We start from the raw sequence: 19,978 nt of genomic DNA, 5'->3' as shown, positions 1-19,978 counted from the left end.
AGTCCATCCAACGCCAGGACATTTTTTCTCAGAAAAGGGTCTCAAAACTGCTCACGATACTCCAAGAGCAGTTTGATCAATGCATATAAAGCCTCAGCATTACATCCTAGCTCTTATATTCTAGTCCTTTCAAAGTGAACGCTGACATTGCATTTGCCTTTCTTACCACTGACTTAACCTGAAAGTTAACCTTTAGGGAATCCTGCATGGGATTCCCAAGACCGATTGCTCCACCAAGTTTTCTTCCCATCAGAAAATAATCTTTGCCTTTATTCCTTCTACCAAAGTACATGACTTCACTACAATTTATTCCATCTGCCACTTCTTTTCCTATTTTCCTAATCTGTTTAAGTTCTTCTGCAGACTCCTTTCTTCCATAACACTACTTGTTCCTCCAGCTATCTTTGTATCATCCACAAACTTGGGCACAAAGCTATCAATTCCATCATCAAAATCTTTAACTCATAAGGTGAAAAGAACCTGGCCCAACACCTACACCTGTAAAACAACTCAACACCTGCTCATGCAGAACACCACAAGTTAACAGCAGCCAATCAGAAAATATGCCATTTATTCCTACTCTATGCCCCTACCAGTGAGCCAATCTTCTATCCATGCTAGTGTTTTTCCTGTAATACCATGAGCTCTTATCTTGTTCAGCAGACTCATGTGTGGCACCTTATCAAAGGCCTTCTGAAAATCCAAGTGTCCAATATCCATATATTCTCCTTTGTCTATCTTGCATGTTATTTCCTCAAAAGATTCTAAAAGATTTATCAGGCAAGATTTCTCCATGTGCTTCCAAGTACCTGGACTCCTCATCCTTAATAAAGAACTCCAACATTTTCCCAACCACTAAAGTCAGGCTAATTGGCTTATAATTTGCTTTCTTTTCCCTCTCTCCCTTGTTAAAGAATGGAGTGACATTTGCAATTTTGCCGAAATTTGGAACCATTCCAAAATCTAGTGATTCTTGAAAGATACTACTAGTGCCTCCACAATCTCTTCAGCTACCTCTTTCAAAACCCTGGGATGTAGTCCATCTGGACCAGGTACTTATCTACCTTCAGACCTTTCATCTTCCCAAGCACCTTCTCCCTAGTAACAGCAGCTACACTCACTGCATGTCAAACATGGCTATAAGAAGCACTAAGACCCCACAGGGGACTGTATTGGCTCCTTAACTGCTTACCCTGTTTATCTGGGATTTTAGATTCAACACTGAGTCATGCCATCTGCAGAAATTTTCTGATGACTCAGCAATAGGACAAAAAGATGAATACAGGGCCCTGGTGGAGGTGCAAGCTGAATCATCTGTAGCTGAACATTAGTAAGACAAAGAAGATGGTGATGGACTTTACGAAGACTAAGCCTGCACTGTTCCCTGTTATTATTGACGGTGAGGACATGGATGTGGTGAGGACCTACAAGTACCTGGGGGTGCACCTGGATGACAGACTTGAGTGGAGCACCATCACAGAGGCTGTGTACAAGAAGCGCCAGAGTCACCTCTACTTCCTGAGGAGATTGATATCCTTTGGAGTATGCTCTGTTATAGGAGTCAAACTGGACACAGTGGAGGCTGTGGTAGAACAGAAGACTCTACAGAAAATTATGGCAATTCTGGACAATTTTTCTGACCCTCTGCACGCCGCCTCGGCTGAATAGAGGAGCACTTTTAGTAACAGACTAAGACAACTGCACTGCTCCAAAGAGTGCTATATGAGGTCATTCTTACCCTCAGCCATTAGGCTCTATTAACCCCTCCTGTTAGACTGTTTGAGGTATTTGTGTTTTATTCTTTCTTACTTCGCTTCTAATATTTGTAAGTTTGTATACCTGTGCACTTGCATTGCTACTGTGACATGGCAGTTTCCTTTGGGAACAATAAAGTGTCTATCTTATCTTCTTCGCCCTGACACTAGAATTTCTGGCATGGTGCTGGTGTATTCCATAGTGAAGAATGATGCAAAATACTTACTAAGTTCACTTTCCATTTCTTTCCCCCCATTACTATCTTTCCAGCGTAATTTTCCAGCAGTCCAATTTCTACTCTCACCTCTTTTCAACTCTTTATTCATCTGAAAATTCTTTTGGAACCCTCTTTCATATTATTGGCTCACTTACCTTCAAGTTTCAACCTTTTCATTTTGTACTAAAGTTATTTCACAGTTCAACAGTTTCCTGAAAGTTTTGTATGCTATCCTGCTTTTAAAATAATGCCATTAATAAATGCCTTCTCCAGCCATATAGTTCATATGAGGACAGTTGGGGGTAGGTACCTCGGCCACCTTTGCAGGTACCTAGCTTTGATGTCTTACGATATCATCAAGGTTGGTCTCTTTTTCAGCCACATCCTTTGATTTATTTTGAAAAGTTTAATATAAAGTAAAATGATCACTGACTGCATATGGAGGCAAGACATTTCTTGTTGTACCTCGACCAGTTGTATCAAGAAATAAGGGCTGAAAAATCGCTGCCTATCATTAAAATATTATGAGTCACACTAATAGTGTTTATGAAATTTGCTTAAAAAGCAAGAATTTGAGTTGGCAGGCTCACAGAACAGTCTCATTACGTTTAATGTCAACATTAGGTTTTAGCTTGCAGCTCCCTCACAACTGTTGGCCCTTAGCAATTCATTGCAATCAATTTTAAGGAATGAAGCTGCAGGGTAGATTTGTCACTGCGTAAATAGAGTCTGCAACGGTGGAAGATTCTCTTTTCCGGAGAACCCTGAGGGACTGGATAAGTTTGGTAAAGGTCACTGCCTTCAAAAAAAGGTACACAAGTTTCATAGTGCAGGAAATCTGTAGAGGCCCTGCAGAACTCCAGCCAGGTGGCAAATGGAAACTGCCAGTGAGCTCTCCATAACATGGAGTTCAGCTTCTGGGTCTTCCCTGCACTTGGGAAAACCCTGAGAACTCTGGTTGCTCCTGTGGGCAGAAGGAAAAGTAGATGAAGTCACCACTTTTTAATTCTTGAGTAGGAAGTTTGAGCAATGTCCCTAATGCAACAATTCTGAAGTATGGCAGAGACCAATAGGAGCAGCCTAGAAGGATCATGAGCCTAAGGAGTTGACAGTCACTTTGACCCTAATGTCTATTGAACATGTGTATAGTTATGGTTGAGATCTAAGCAAACCAGTGATCTCAGTGAGGACAAGGTTGTGGTTTGAGTGCTGAATGTATGGAAACAAGCCCTGGTTGCTCCACGTATGAGCATTTCAGCTCAGTTTCCTTCCATTAGAACCCTTGTTTATCAAGACAGACTGAACGCCTCACAGCAGATAAACTTTGCATGTTACACACATTTATATAATTTATAATGGGAAGAAAGGGGGATAGAAAATCCTTCCAGAAGTCAAGAGACAAATTTTCTCAGAGGCACACAGCAACATGTAAAATATTTCCTACTCCAAGTTTATACAATCTTCAACAAGAAGGTATCAGTTTTTTTTTGTAGTTGTGTGAGCAATCTCTTATTCCATGGTCCTATTCCATTACCTTTCTTATTAACTCCCCTTTTGGGAGTTAAGTGCAGTTATCCTGCCTGAATAATATGTAGAGAACTTTTCCACAACATTAATTGCACATCCTTAATCAACTTTGTGTGTGGTTTGCTAATGGTTAAGAAACAACTACATTACTGGAATAACAGATGGCCAGGCCAGATAATTTGGCATTTTTCCTTCCTCAATGAATTGTACAATGATTGATTATGCAATGTTTAAGTTTCTTAGCTCTCCTGGTGGAGTTCAAACTCACACTCTGACTCATTAGCCCAGGCCTCAGGATTTAACCATTATAATAATGTCTCTTATTTCTCTTACATGAGTTTCAATCCACAGATTGTAAATTAATTCACTATCCTTGACTATTGTGCTAATGTTACCATTGTAAGTTCTCAGAACCTTCTTCATATTTTAATGCTCTAACCTTACCATTATCACTTAATTTCATACCATGTTAATTTTAAAATTCACTGGTCAACCATCTATATTAGTTAAATCTTCCCATACCCTACATAAAGTTTGAAAACCCTGACCCATGACAATGCTTTCTCTACTATCTACAGGATTCTTTTATCAGTAATTTTTAATGCAACACCAACAAATTACATTCAATACAAGCAGTTGCCGATTACATTTTGACTGTTTAACCCAGCCACCCCCAACCCTCATCGCCACCCCCCTCCACCCCGTCCTCATCCACAACCCCCTCTCCACCCTTCCCCCCTCCACCCCTCTCTCCCCCCATCCCTCTCCCCTCCACCAACCAACAGAATAGTAGTGCATACACAGACAGAGCATTCCTATTTTAACAGAAGATCTTTTAAGTTAGATATCAAATTTGTCCACATTAAGATTGTGTTTGGTTGTGCATCATTTACTCTTGCTGATGATAATTCCAGGTAAGAAATGTCCAAAAAGCTCTGAAGCCAGTGAGTACTTGAAATATCATGAGGAGGTTTCCAACGCTGGACTACAATCTTCTTAGCTGCAGTCAGGCCCACCAGCCAGACTTTGCGTGTTTTTTCCATAAGGGAACAGTGGGAGTCATCAGTTAGAAGATGTACAGTGGGGTCTATTGGTAATTGTACCCCCATTAGTTCTGTAAGAGTACTGATAACCTTCCTCCACAAACCAAAATCCCCTGGACATTCCCATACAACATGTATAAAAGAGCCAACGGTTCCGTGGGGGCAAAATGAGCAAAATGGGTCAGGAACCAGTCCCATTTGATGTCTAATTCTCGGTGTTAGATATGCTCTGTGAAAAAATTTCAGGTGTATATACCGATGATTTGGGTTTTTTGAAGTACCAGCAGCATTATCCCAAATCACATCCCAGTCTAAGTCTTGTCCCAATTCAGATATGTCCCTTTCCCAGGCTTTCATTCCTGATGTGGGCATATAATTCTGGGAGTTTAATTTATCATAGATATATGACACTATCTGTCTTGGAACACTCTGTATCCAACTTAAAATGGGATGGTCCTTTAAATCTGACCCCCAGGGAAATCTGTAGGCTTTACAAGTTGATCTTACTCTAAAGTAGAAGAAAAAAGAGTGTTTATCAACATTATATCAAGATACCAGTTCTTGAAAGCTAAGGATAGTACTTGCCCTTTAATATCTTGAAGAGTAATAATACCTTTATCCTCCCAAGTTCAGTTAGTGAATGGTTCCCCCCAGATAGAAGATGATTATTGTTCCATAATGGAGAAGATTTGCAACATACGCTTTTAAATTATAGGAATTTTTCTGCTGCTCTAAACACTTGTAGCATATGAGTTAAAATTGGACCATAATACAAATCACATTTTTTGGTAGACATACCTATAAGGAGAAAGTCCTTCAACCTTACCGGTGCTACTAGCTCTTGTTCTATATTTTTCCGTGATGTAACTTTATCCTCCTCCATCCAATAGCTAAGGCTTTTTAATACAAATGCCCAATGATACAATTTAAAATTTGGACACGCCAATCCCCCATCTGACTTTTTGAATTCTAGAGCTGACCACTTTATATTGGGTCGTTTATCGTTCCAAACATAGCGTTGTAGTAAGGTGTCATAGTTTTTGCCGATATCCTGCTGGCGGTGCAAGTGAGATCATTGAGCGGATAAAATTAATGTGGGGTAAGATGTTCATTTTAGTGACATATATATGGGTTGGGACTGATGCTGGCAGGTGTCTTCATCTATTAATATCTTTTATTTTTTTCAAAATTAAAGAGTAATTTGTTTTAGCCACAGACGATAGAGAAGTATTAACTTTAATACCCAAGTTGTATCTGTATTAATCAGCATTAGTGCTGAATTTGACAAATTAGCTTTGTATCCTGAAAGAAATCCAAATTGCTCCAGTGTTTTTAAAACATAGGGGTGAGTTTGTTGAATATTTGCAATATAAACTAGCGTTGTCCGCATAAAATGATATTGAATGTGATGTTGTACCTGCGAGGGGTGATTGATAAGTTTGTGGCCCAAGGTAGAAGGAGTCAATTTTAGAAAACCTAGCACATTTATTTTTCTTACATTTACACATTTAGTTCAGCAGTTGTAGAGCATACGGATCCCTTCTTTGTAGAAGTCGGCGTTTTGGATCTCCAGAAGTGGTCCACAGCATGGGGTGACTGATAAGTTTGTGGTCTAAGGTAGAAGGAGATGAGTTATTAACTTCAAACTTTCTGTATTTTCACTCAGAGTTGAACTGCACGTGCATGTAATGAGAGCTGTATAACTCATCTCCTTCTACCTTAGGCCGTGAACTTATCAATCACCCTGCTGTGGACCACCTGGAGGTCCAAGACGCTCTCATTACATGCACGTGCAGTTCAACTCATTGAGTGATAATACAGAAAGTTTGAAGTTAATAGTTCATCTCCTTCTACCTTAGGCCACGAACTTATCAGTCACCCCTGCTGTGGACCACTTCTGGAGATCCAAAACGCCGACTTCTACAAAGAAGGGATCTGTATGCTCTACAACTGTTGAACTAAATGTGTAAATGTAGGAAAAATAAATGTGCTAGGTTTTATAAAATTGACTCCTTCTACCTTAGGCCACGAACTTATCAATCACCCCTCGTGTTGTAATAGGGGAGATCTGAGGAGAGTTTCTAATTAAATGTGCAAGCGGTTCAATATATAGTAAAAATTAAAGGAGACAGAGGGTCCCCTTGTTGTGTGCCCTGTCCTATGTCAAATAACTCTGAGAAACTTCCTCCCACACATACCCGGGATGAAGGATTAGCATACAGTGTTTGAATCATATTGATAAATTTATCACCAAACTTAAATTCTTTTAGAACTCTCCAAAGATATGGCCATTCAAGGTGATCAAATGCTTTTTCAGCATCTAGAAATAGCAGGCCACAGGCAGATGGGATTTTATGTGTTGCACTCAGTTTGTGTAAGAGCCAGCGAATATCAGATGCGAGATGTCCACTAATAAAGCCTGTCTGATATGGGCTAATTATTTTCCCAACTACTATCTCAAGTCTACTGGCTAAGACTTTGGAAAATATCTTGAGGTTGGCATTTATCAAGGAGATTGGATGCTATTTGGCACACTCCAAGGGGTTCTTACCAGGCTTAGGTATAACTGTGATCAGGGCTGTGTTTAGATCTCTATGTAGAGTGCCATTTCCAATAGCATAATTTAATGTTTCTAACCATATTGGTCCAAGAATATCCCAAAGTGCTAGGTAAAGTTCAACAGGTATGCCGTCTATACCTGGTGTACAGCCCTTATTTGTAGCTTTGACTGTTTTGAGTAGCTCATCCAGTGTAACAGGAGAGTCTAGAGTTTTGGTGTCCTCTAATGACAATGTAGGGAGGTCTAATACACTAAAAAAAAATCTGTGAAGTCATTCTCAGAAGGAACTGAGTCGCTTGTATACAGTTCTTTAAAGTAATTCTTGAATGTCTCATTTATTTCCTCTGTTGAAGATACTACGCCACGTTTAACACATCTAATCACTGGTGTAGACCTTTTAGCTTCCTGTTGTTTGAGCGTTAGTGCCAAAAGATGGCTCGGTCTGCTGCCTTCTGCATAATACTTGTGTTTGGTTATATGGATCGTATATTCTACCCTGCTTCTTAATAAATCATCTAATTCTGCTTGTTTTGTTTTGAGCTCATTTTCCTTTGTTATGGGGTATCTCCTTTTGAGATCATTCTCCAAAACCTTACATTGTTCTTCTAGGGTGGAAATCTTTTGAAGCCGGCTTTTATATAGGTGGGAACTGAACCTTATGGCATTATTCATAAGAAAGAGTTAGATAGAGCTCTTAAAGATAGCGGAGTCAAGGGATATGGGGAGAAGGCAGGAATGGGGTACTGATTGTGGATGATCAGCCATGATCACATTGAATGGCGGTGCTGGCTCGAGAGGCTGAATGGCCTACTCCTGTACCTATGATCTATTGTCTATTGTCTATAAAACCTTGACGGAGGCCCAAACCACTGGCACATCCGAGACACTATTTTTATTTAAATTTATAAATTCTGTCAGTTTTGTTCTCAGTTGTGTTAGAAATTCATCCTTTTTTAGAAGGGTGGAGTTAAACCTCCACCTAGTAGCCTTATTTTTAATTTTGCCATAATAAAAAGTAGATATAACTGTGTTGTGATCAGATAGATTCTATTGAGTGTACCAAAGTCAGCAAACCGGAGGATATAAGGATGTAATCTATCCGTGAGAAAGTTTTATGTCTTATGGAGAAGAAGGTATAGTCTTTAGCAGATGGATTATGCACCCTCTACACATCAGTTAAATTTAAATCTGTTAGAAAAAGGTTAAGTGCTTTGGAAGCAGATTCTTGAGAGCTTGACATAGTTGAGGAAGATTTATCGAGGTTATTGTTTACTAAAGCATTCATGTCCGAACCAACATATAGTTGGCAATATAGTTGGTAATCACTTAACTTCAGTAATTGTGAGGTAACTGAGGGAAAAAACTTCAACCTCTAATATAGTTGGGGCATATAGGCTAATGAATGCAACTTTTTTACCCTGAATGGATGTACAGCAAAAAACTAGACGTCCTTCGTTGTCACCGCCAGTCCTTTCAATTCATGCATTAATACTACGTCTCATTAGTATCATAACTCCTTTCATATGAGTACCATCAGCTGATGCCACAACAGGTTTATAAAAGTGGTTTTGAACCCTGGGAATGTCAATAGGTTTAAGATATGTTTCCTGTAACAGCATGATATCTATTTTCTTTCTACTTAAGAAATCTAAAACCTTTGAACACTTGTAAGGAGAGTTTAATCTTCTAACATTAGATGATACAATAGTAAGATTTTCTAATTTTTCTGTATTGCTCATCTTCCCCTGGATCTGTTGTAAATTGGTGGTGGAGCCCTGAGTTAACCCCTTCCCACCCCCCCCCCCCCACCACCCTTCTCATACAACCCTTTACTTTGTAATATCTGTGAGAGTCACTTAGCGATGTCAGAGACTGAACCTTAACCGCCCCCCTCTAGCACCAACACATTAGAAAGGCAAAGCAGTTCTCGTAGACAATCATATCAAAGAGACAAAAAAAAACCTGGTCAAACCCGTTAACCTATATAATTAAAACCATTCCTGTCCCAAATATAATATAACACATTATCAAGACCTCAACAGCTCTCTTGCGCAAGACTGTTGCTTTAATAGACCGTCGCTTAGTGATGTCTTATCTGGCGACTATCTACAGGACTTTTAAACACAAATTTTACTCCATCCACCAATTAGTTCCTGATTTAACCGATCATTACTTTTACTAAAGTAAAATCAGAAACACTCAGCAAGTCAGTCAACATCTATGGAAAGAGAAACACTTAACATTTTCAGATTCAGATACCTCCATCAGAACCATCAGAAATGTTGACTGTTTCTTTTTCCATGGATGGACCCTGATATACCAAGTGTTTCCAGCATTTCATGTTTTTATTTTGGATTTCCAGCATCTGCAGTTTATTTGACTTTTATTTCTTTTACTATTTTTAATCAGCTCATCCATGATGTTACTAACACATACTGAAGAGGCAATGTGACTAGTTTCGGCTCCTAATTTATATATTCCTCACTGATTGATGCTCTGAGCTGAGAGCCTGGTCCCTCAGTTGATATTAAGCTGAGCTGAGTCCGAGCAGTGGATGTTGGGAGGAAGGGCATCAAGTGGGAGATTCATTGACTCATTCCAGTACATTTTCTGCCATAGTGACTCAAAGATGTGTTTTTGGTGATTGTGCAGCAAGATTCTTGAAGGCTTTTTGTGTGTAACCCTCTATTATCCTTAGAGTGAGGTGAAAATCAAGGACAGTTCTGCAAAGCTATGTGAAAACATGTGAAAACATAAATATCCTCTTTTTAAATTTGTACTTGCTTTTTGATGAAAATGCAGATAGAAATGTCAGCAAAGAGATTTTGTTTACAAAGTTAATTATCCTCTCACTCCTCATAACATACATCATTAGAAACAATGACAAGTAACGAAAAAATATAATTACTACATAAACAAAGTGCATAGAAATGTGTACTAACAAACAAATTTACATATAATACATAATTTAAGCAAAAGGCTTTAGAATATACATTTTGAGTAGTAATATGTGCAATATTACTTTTAACTTTAAAAATACTTTATTGTTTGCATCAAAAGAAATTGCCAAACCTTTGACAATGCTGCAGCTATTGTTTCCTTTTTATATTATGGCACATCCCACTATGGAGATTCACATTCAGCTGGGCTGATCGCTGCTCTGTGCCTCGTGCAATCTAGTATTGCCAGTAGAGGGAGCTTACAGCTTGGCAAATACATTTTGGGAGATGTCCATTGTTTCCCCAAGTGCCTAACTGTGATTGTTGACACCCACACCTCACAGAAAAATTTTTTTAAATGCACAACAAGCGGCATCTGTGGAGAGGAAAACTCAGAACTTTGGGTTAGTGATGTTTCATCGGGCCTAAAATGATACTTGCGTCTTTCACAAATCCATGGGTGCAGCCTGGCCTGCTACTTCCTGCATTTTCTGGGATTTTCATTGATTTCTGATTTCCTGCTTTGGTGTATTTTGCTTTTGAAGTCATGCTTGGCTGCTGATTCATACAGCGCTATGTTATTATGAACCACGCAAGTTAACTCCGGTGAGAAATCAAATGGAATGGAATATTCATTAACTAGCTGGAGTTACAGTACACAGTCTAAGATTTTCCTTCTGGGTCTGCCCAGCACCTCGCTTTGAAATGCATATGTGCAGGGGCTCCCTAAGCATCTCCCAGCCTGTGAAGCCCAGAAATGGAAACCCAACCCCAGGGGGCGCTGTTTAAATATTGTACGTACCTGGCTCCCCTTGAACAGAATTACTCCCTCCCACATCCTTAACAGCAGCTACCTTTATTCCACCCTCCAGTTTGTGATCATTACAATCCCATCATCAAGATCTCGGACTTACTCTCCTCCATGATCCCCTCATCTGCCAGCAGAAACAAAATCCAATACCCCCCCACCCATTGACGCCAGACTCCAACATACCCTTAGTAACCAAAGGCCCTTTGGCTGCAAACATCCTCAACTTCACTACTAAACAGCTCATCCCATCAAATCCTTTAGCTAATAATTGGCCCTCGTTTCCCTACTGATCTGTAAATGTCTACCTCCCTCCCCAGTGATATTGAACCACCGTGTGCACTATTGAATTTCCCAGAGGCAGGTCTCAAAGATACCACAGCCAAAGAGTTTTAAAGCACAATGCTCCTGGCATGTTACTTGTAACCGAACAGCAGAGCGAAATGTAGCCTCAGATTCTAGTAACAAGGGCTTTAGATGAATTCTGCAAAGCAATTAATTATTGACATGCAGTAACTTAAATTGTTCACCAACCTTTTTTATAAGGACGATGTGTTTTTTAGCATTGGAAATTTAATGTTAAAATAGCTGAACTGTGCATTAAATAGGAATAGTTCAAAGACAAATGTTCCCATTTGAACTGTATGGAAACACATGTCATACTTAAATCTGTAGTAACTGTTTTTTTACACTGTACAATGTCGTTTGGAAATAAGCTGCTGTTATTGCTGCCATGTGATAGAGGATTCCAATTATTTCTAAGCCTGTGAGCAGTTATAATGACAAGCACAGGTGATAATGAACATCATCTGCTGTTTCTCAATCCTGCCATGCTTACACTTGAACTCTATGCTTTCTGTTCTGGTTCTGTATGGAGTGCAGCAGCGCCTATCAGAGCACGACCCACAGTAGACAGGCCTGTAATTCCTAACACTGATGCAATTGTTGTATTCAAAGTGGACTGGTCGGTGTGCCCTGGTTGTTGGCTGGCAAATATTCATTCCCTGAAAAAAAAGGGACAAGTTCTGTATGATGTTGTCAGAACACAACAACTAAGTGCAGTTATTCAATTTGAAAATAGACGTCTTGTGGTTTTTAGTTTACTGTGATATTTCCCTGTCTCTCAGATTCAAAACCTTTACTGTAATTGAATTTATCCGAGATTGATTGTAACAGTCAATATATGTTCACCTTCAGAAATGATTAGGATGTCAACACCACCTTTGTCATAAAGGGGCACTGTGACAGTCAGAGAGTTGACAAAAACAATCCTTTTACAATGGCACTGGCCATTCATTCCATTTACATTTTCCATAAATTTTCTGTAGGTTTTTGCACTGGAAGCTGTGGTGTTGAGAAATACATAACAGTATGACAGGAACTACAGAGACCTTGGATCTGGGTAACCTGCACAAGCACCTGTTCGTCTCCTTAACACGTGGCCTGAAGAAACCTTGCTGTGATATGTTACCTAGAAATTCTCCATTTTCCTTTTTTGATGTTGCACATCATTTTGTACACAAGTGAAAGTGCAGTTGGGACAAGGTGGAAGCCAGTATGCATATGCTGTGACACTGATCAGCATATATCGTTCAATGGATGTTATTTACATGAAAACCTGCTGTGCATAATCAGCCCGTAAGTGGCACACAGCCCAAAAACTAAAACAACTCAAAACCAGGGGTTGCCTGCAACTGTGTTACAGGGCCTCACTCTATCTGTCTTTCTGCCTTAAAACCTGAGGTGTCTTCTCTTCATAGCAGATTCTTTTTTTCCTTCTCTTGTCCTCATAGCTCCATCAAACCCTTCCCATCAGCCTTTCCAATCATTTTCTTGGATCTCCCCCAATCTGTTCCATTCCCCTACTCAACCTGTCTCCCCACCACCATCCTGCATCTCCCAGCTCCCTCTATGGTCACTCCCTATACCTTCAGGACCATCTCCTCACACCCTGACTTTCCTCAATTCCCTGTTGAGTATTGTGCATGATTATCTTGCAATAGCAGATCATTGAACTATCTACAATGCCCCTTGGAAAAGCAAGGAAATTCACAGGGCAGCTTCCTAAATTTTGCATTTGTGCATGGTCACTAAAAGCTATTATATGATACATTCATTAAAAATGGGAAGCTCCTCTATTTATACTCTGCTAGACATTGCATTTGTGCTCCACAATAATCAATAATGTCTTCACAAATGTGCCAATGCTAACTTTATTTAATATTCAAAGAAATCCTCTCCCAGTAGATTATTATTTACAGTCTTGTCTGAATTGTTTATTTATATGGCAATCCTTCATCCTTCTATTGTTATCCCTTTCATGTCAACAGTTAATCTTCCAATGCATGTCTACATGGACTACTACAGCAATAACTAAAAGAATTTCAACCATCAATCTAGAGTCAGAGACAAGTATAGCACAGAAACAGGCTCTTTGGCCCATCTAGTCCATGCCAAAACAATTTAAACTGCCTACTCCCATTGGCCTGCACTGGGACCATAGCCCTCTGTACACCTACCATCCATGCACCTATCCAAACTTTGCTTAAAAGTTCAAATCGAGCTTGCATGTACCACTTGTGCTGGCAGCTCATTCCACACTCTCACAACCCTCTGAATGAAGAAGTTTCCCGTCATGTTCCACTTAAACTTTTCACCTTCAATCTATACCCCTTATAATCTTGGATACCTCTATTAATTCTCCTCCCAGTCTTCTACCTTCAAAGAAATAAAGTCCTAACCTATTTAATCTTTCCTTATAACTCAGGTCCTCCAGACCTGAGAAAATGCCTGTAAAATTTTCTCTCTACTCTTTCAATTTTATTTACATGTTACAAAATCTTACATCCTTTTCAACAGCCTCACTTGTTACTAGATTATTGGATAATAAACCACCTACGATTACTCACCATGTGAACTTGTTTTACATAATCCTTTTGGCATGGCCTCACAATACAAAGTTGGCTTTGTGTTTCCAAAATACAACGAGGATTTTTGTTTGAAATTCGGGTGGAGACACCTATCCCACAACTTCTCGAGCAAGCAGACCATTCACTGCTATGTTCGAGGCATTTGAAAGACGCACTGGAGGGATATCTTCCGTAGAATACATGTGACCTGAATGCTGAAGATGAAGTAAACAATAAGCTTAGTTGTTTGTAAATCAGTCACAATTGAATAAACCAACAATTCAAAGATATATTCAGCCAGTCAAAGAAAGTCATGTTGGCTAGAAAAATCTATATTCTATAAATCAGTGAGCAGGAATGAGGCCTGGCAGTGGAAATAGACAAAACAAAAATCTTTGTTCTTGCCATGTGGATGCAGGAATGGAGGTGGCCATTTATGATTCTGTTGTTGCAGCTGCCATTTTGTGAACTATTTGCTGAGTTCTTGCTTGCAGGATACCTTAGACTACGTCCATACTAGACCGGATAATTTTGAAAACGCCAGTTTCGCATAAAAATGATAGGTGTCCACACCAGGCGTTTTTGCAAATACCTCCATCCACATCAAAAAACGGGTATTTGAGCAAATCTCCTCCTACCGGGCATGTGCAGGACACATCTACAGAAAACAAGCGACATGTTTGGTGTTGAATCTCGCCCTGAAAGACTTGGTGTGCGTTTGTCCAATTACAGACTAGAAAAACTTAAAGGGAAGTTGCCAAACAATGGACATATAACTTTTTGCATAAAACTCCAAAAAACTTCTATAATTTTTACTACAATAACAGCTTCCTTGGCCTAGTCCAATTCATATGAATGAGTGTCAGATCTGGAGTTAAACCAATAGATATGTTTACAGGTGATTTTGAAGGGTGAGCTTTATTTTCTATTCTATTTCTGGGCTGTAAAGATGATGGGAGTATTGACAGGCAGCCAGTTGATTGTAAACTATGTATACCTGTCTGGACACACCTCTCTGCTGACTGCTCCTGCGGCTCCTCCCACAGACCCCTGTATAAAGGTGATTGGGGCACTGCTCCTCCCTCAGTCTTCGAGATGTCGTGCTCCCTTTTGCTGTTAATAAAAGCCTATCGTCCACTTCCAGTCTCTGAGAGTTATTGATGGTGCATCAGGACAGCTGTTGTTTCTCGCGCAGGAGGGCTTAAAACTAAAAAAACAAATACTGGATTGTATGGAGGCAACCGACAGGGAGTTCACAGACAGTACTGGAAACATTTCCTACAGCCATAGTCTCTTCACCAATGAAAGGGATGACAGCTATAACTAAAAGCAATAAGGCTTGTTACCGGGCAAAAGTGAAATTTGCTGTTACCTCATTTGTTTGCCTTTACTTTTGCCATGTCTTTCTGTATTATTTTGCCTATTTAACATGTGCAATAAAATGAGTTACTGAGCAAAACTGACATTTTTACCTGAGTAAAAGTGAAACTTACAATTTTCCTTTTTTGGCCTTAACGTTTTCACGTCTATGCCAAACATAAGCTACTACTTAAAACTGACATTTTGGAAGTAGTCACGAGGAAATCTGCAGATGCTGGAAATTCGAACAACACACACAAAATGCTGGTGGAACACAGCAGGCCAGGCAGCATCTATAAGGAGAAGCGCTGTCGACGTTTCCGGCCGAGACCCTTCATCAGGACTAACTGAAAGGAAAGATAGTAAGAGATTTGAAAGTAGTAGTTTCAGTTAGTCCTGACGAAGGGTCTCGGCCCGAAACGTCGACAGTGCTTCTCCTTATAGATGCTGCCTGGCCTGCTGTGTTCCACCAGCATTTTGTGTGTGTATTTTGGAAGTAGTGACAATTGCATCTATTGAATGTTTGCTCAAGCAATACATTAATAAAGCACCTTGTTAAATTATAAAACACGTCTGCATCAGTGTTATCTTGTATTTCCATACAATGTTACATTAGGCTGTTACACATCTATTGTCAGAGAAGTACTTGCATAAATAGGTAAACCACCTACATGCAAGCAAGGACAGAAAACAGGGCAAAATGAGTACACTTATTTATTCAGTAAGATATGGGTCAAAGTATTTGGTGAGTATATTTCTAACTCTCTGGCTTCAGTCTTGTTGCCGCCTGTTCTGAAATTGTTAGGTTGTGTGGGGGGTTGAAATTCTCTGTCATACTGCAAAGCTGCAGTAACATTCTGCTCAGGGATGGTCTCCTGAAGCCGTCCGCCATTGTTGTTGTGGTGTTGGCGGTTGCATTCAAGAAAACAATGAAATGCCACGCTGCCGCCACTATCTGTTCTGTCACGTCATGACAGCATTTTTAAAAAGCTTCGGTTACCCTGTACACACTACACCAGCCAGTCGGTGTTTTCAGGTTTATACACTCTGAAGAGCGTTTTAGAAAAGCTCTGTTTTCGAGGGAGGGAAACGCTGTTTCAGTTTGGACGGAGGGTCAAAATAAAGAGAAAAAGCTTTGGTTACGGATTTATCCGGTCTAGTGTGGACGTAGCCTTAGAGAAATTTAACATGGACATAAGGAGTTTCTGTTAATGATCTGTTAAACCTGAGATCATTTCAGATAAGAGACTGTTTATTATGCAAAATAACAAACAGCCTGTGATCTGGGCATCTGGGCATCTGGGCCCAGTGTTTGGCTGACTTAGTTGTCCTGGCTTGAACTATTCCAAGTTGGACAGAACAAAAGAAGTCATTTTAGGCACAAGGCTGAAGGGCGAGCCATACAGCAATACTGCTTATAGCTTTGGCCAACACCCAATGAGAAGCTGACACAGGTCAGTCAGATGATCTTATGCCAATGAAATTGAAATATCATAGATTGATCTGGTAAGGAAAATAATAAGAATGGAGGGTTTCAGAAGCACAGGCAGCAAGAATTCTGCGAACAGTAGCCATCGCCTTATGTTGGAAACATGAAGATTACATCGGGATCAAGAAGCATAGCTAGTGTAGACCCCTTTTTCTGGGTGTTACCTTTTCTCTTCTTTGACTGTTCCTGGAGGTAAGGGAAATCTAATGGATGTGCATGATGGTTGTGTAAATCCATGTGTTTGTGAACGGAGCCCATAAAGGTACTTGTCAGCAAATACAGATTCACTCTGTGCCTAAACATCATTATTATTAATTATGATCACTGTAATCCTTATAACAGTTATAAATAATTATACATTTAAACTAAGTACTTTTACCAACAATTATTATTGTTGACAGTTGGTGAATTTATTTAGAAGCTTTTTACATATAACTCCAAAAAACTTCTATAATTTTTACTACAATAACAGCTTCCTTGGCCTAGTCCAATTCATATGAATGAGTGTCAGATCTGGAGTTAAACCAATAGATATGTTTACAGGTGATTTTGAAGGGTGAGCTTTATTTTCTATTCTATTTCTGGGCTGTAAAGATGATGGGAGTATTGACAGGCAGCCAGTTGATTAGGAAGAAAGCTTTTGTTCAGACTTCCGATGCTTAAAGGGTGAATAAGTCTTTAGAGAAAGGTGTACAATCACATGAAAACATGTTGTCTGTTGACCTTAATTGATTTATACTAGCATTTACTGATTGACTGGTACCCGGTGTTGTCAGCTCTACTTTTCACTTCTGTGACTTGTCCAACATACTGCATCCCTCAAACTGTAACTCCACTTGCCTGTCATCTCAGCACATTTCAAGCGAGAGGCTTTCAGAGCCAATGTAAGGAAGCTGAGGCAGCGTGAAAATGGACCAAAGAACAACACCCAGGAAGGAAAATGAGGCCAACATTTCTACTCTACAGACAAAGCTGCAGAGCAGACGAGGTCTAAATGGCCAGCCATGATGGCGAAGGTGAAATGCAGATCTCCATTTTGATGACAATTTCTGTGCCCTTACATACAACTCGTTGATTTCTCTCCAGCAGATGACAGTACCTTACAAACAGCTGCAGAGTTCTGAAATCAAGTCCTTTCACTCATGCTTTTTGCATCCGCCCTTTCTTTCTGTAGTCACTCCTCATTGCTGTCTTTTCCCAGCATAGACAGAAGAGCAAAGTAAGAAACAAAAATAAGGCATTCTTCAACTGAAGAAAGTTGATAAAGGGCCAGATCTGAGGTGGGAAGGAGAGGTGGGATTATGGGGCAGGGAGGTTTATCTGTGTCCCAAGTCTGGAAGGGAGAGAAAATCATCTCCATTTTGGATCAAAGCAATGTTGGAGTTATTAATGAAAATAACTTTGGCACAATCCAAAACCCGGTATCTACTCATTTACTATAAATACCTCTTTTCTCCCACAATCCTGACAGATGAGCACCACCTAACACTGATTAGAATCCGCATCTTTGTTAACTGTACGGCCCATTATAATCCTTTATCCTTCTCCCCTTCTCTATGGACTTTTTTTCCACACAACAAGGAGAGGCTAAGATTTGGAGTAAGTACCCCTCCTGTAGAAGTACTGTACAGAAATTGAGATACGACCTTTATAAAGCTATCAGGGATGCCAAGAAACAATACTAGTCCAAAATCAAATCCCAGAGCAGCCGTCATTTTTGACGGGGCTTACGTGCTGTAACAGGCTATAAAACCGTCAGGCAGCATCACCAACAAACGTGTATCTCTTTCGAATGAGCTGAATGCATTCTATGCACATTTTGAACAGGAAGAGACTGTAATGCCATTACCATTCCCAACTGCCTTCAGCACATCTGAGCCCACAGTCACCATTGCAAGAATGAGATCAGTCTTCCAGGCAGTGAAGCTGCAGAAAGTACTTGGCCTGGACGGTGTCCCTGGCCGTGTCATTAGATCTTGTGCAGATCAGCTGGTGGGGGTATTTGCTGGCATTTTTAACCTCTCCTTATTTCAAACTGAGGTTCTCACCTGTTTTAAGAGGACCATTTTCATCCTGATATCTAAAGGAAATATGGTAACATGCCTTAATGACCACTGTCCAGTGACTGTAACATCTGTCATCATGAATTATTGAGAGGTTTTGGGAGGCTAGTCATGGCATTCCAACTTCCCAAACTATCTTGATCCACTGCAATTCTCCTACCACCGAAATATGTTCACAGTGGATGCCACCTCCCTAACCCTGCACTCATTTTTGGGGACAGTAAGAACAGCCACTACTCTACTTGCTGAGCACTCCTGACTCCATGCTCTCACTCCATTTACAAGTTTGCAGATGACTGATTGTCAATAACAATGGGTCAGAGTACAGGAAGGAGATAGAGAGCCTAGAGGCATGGAGTTATAACAGCCTTTCTCTCAGTGTGAGCAAATCAGAAGACTACAGGAAACGGAAGGTGCGCACGTTCTTGGTTACATCAAAAGTATTGAGGTCGAGAGAGTTGAAAGCTTCAAATTCCTAGGACTGCTCATCACTAATATATAAGGTCCAACCACATAGACACGTGGGCGGCAAAGAGAACCAGCACCTCTGTTTCCTCGGGGGCTAAAGAAATTTGGTATGTCACCTTTGACCCTCACCAATTTTTATCAACGCACCATAGAAATGATCTTGTCTGTATGCATCATGGCTCTCAGTATGGCTGCTCTACCCGTGACCGCAAGAAACTGCAGGTAGTGTGGGCAGAGCTCAGCACATCTCGGAAACTGGCCTCCCCTACATAGATTCTGTCTATATTTCTCATTGCCATTGTATGCAAGTATAATCAAATACCTCGCCCACCCGACACATTCTCTCTTTTAACCCCTCCCATTGGGCAGAAGATACAAAAGCCTGAAAGCATGTACCACCAGGCTCAATGGCAGGTTCTATCCCGCTGTTGTAAGACTATTGAACAGTCCTTTAGTATGATAAAATGGACTCCTGACCACAATTTCTCTGTCATGGGCTGAAAATACCAGATCCCAGCTTATTACAGTATTCCAAAATGCAGGCAGCATTATGAAGAAGATTCCCTGGTAGATGCCAGGAATTGTTGATAGTATCGGACAATGTGCTGAAGAGCTTTCACCGACTGAGTACGTGTTCCATTCCAGCATGTAGGAAGTTCAGGCTGGGAGCACCAGCAGTCTTCCACTAACCAGAGAGTATGTGGTCATCTTTAAATAAAATCAAGAGATTTGACCTGGGTATAGTGACAAATTTGGAAACCCTGACTGAACTGCACCAGGCTAGTGTCTTACTGGATCTGGACTTAATGGCTTCCAACTGTTTCAAAATGCTGACTTAATA

At 40.2% G+C, this 19,978-nt stretch overlaps 1 protein-coding gene across 2 annotated transcripts in view; it reads right to left on the bottom strand.

Moving 5' to 3' along the window:
- Positions 1-2,618: 2,618 nt before the first annotated feature.
- LOC140736033 (CCN family member 2-like) overlaps positions 2,619-19,978 on the bottom strand; it is a 44,580-nt gene continuing 27,220 nt past the window's right edge. Inside the window, exons 4-5 of one of the 2 annotated variants that reach the window (XM_073061725.1) lie at positions 13,759-13,973; positions 2,619-2,936 (exon numbers count right to left, since the gene is read on the bottom strand). In XM_073061725.1, coding sequence (XP_072917826.1) covers positions 2,883-2,936; positions 13,759-13,973 — 269 coding nt within the window. In that variant the 3' untranslated portion in view covers positions 2,619-2,882. Of the gene's footprint in view, positions 2,937-8,935; positions 11,854-13,758; positions 13,974-19,978 lie in introns of those variants that run through there. The other variant, XM_073061724.1, reaches the window with a different exon arrangement.

Source organism: Hemitrygon akajei, chromosome 11 (genome assembly GCF_048418815.1).
Source record: "Hemitrygon akajei chromosome 11, sHemAka1.3, whole genome shotgun sequence".
NCBI classification, from domain to species: domain Eukaryota; kingdom Metazoa; phylum Chordata; class Chondrichthyes; order Myliobatiformes; family Dasyatidae; genus Hemitrygon; species Hemitrygon akajei.
Note: the sequence above shows the minus strand (reverse complement) of the source record. Positions and strands in the feature narration are given on the sequence as shown.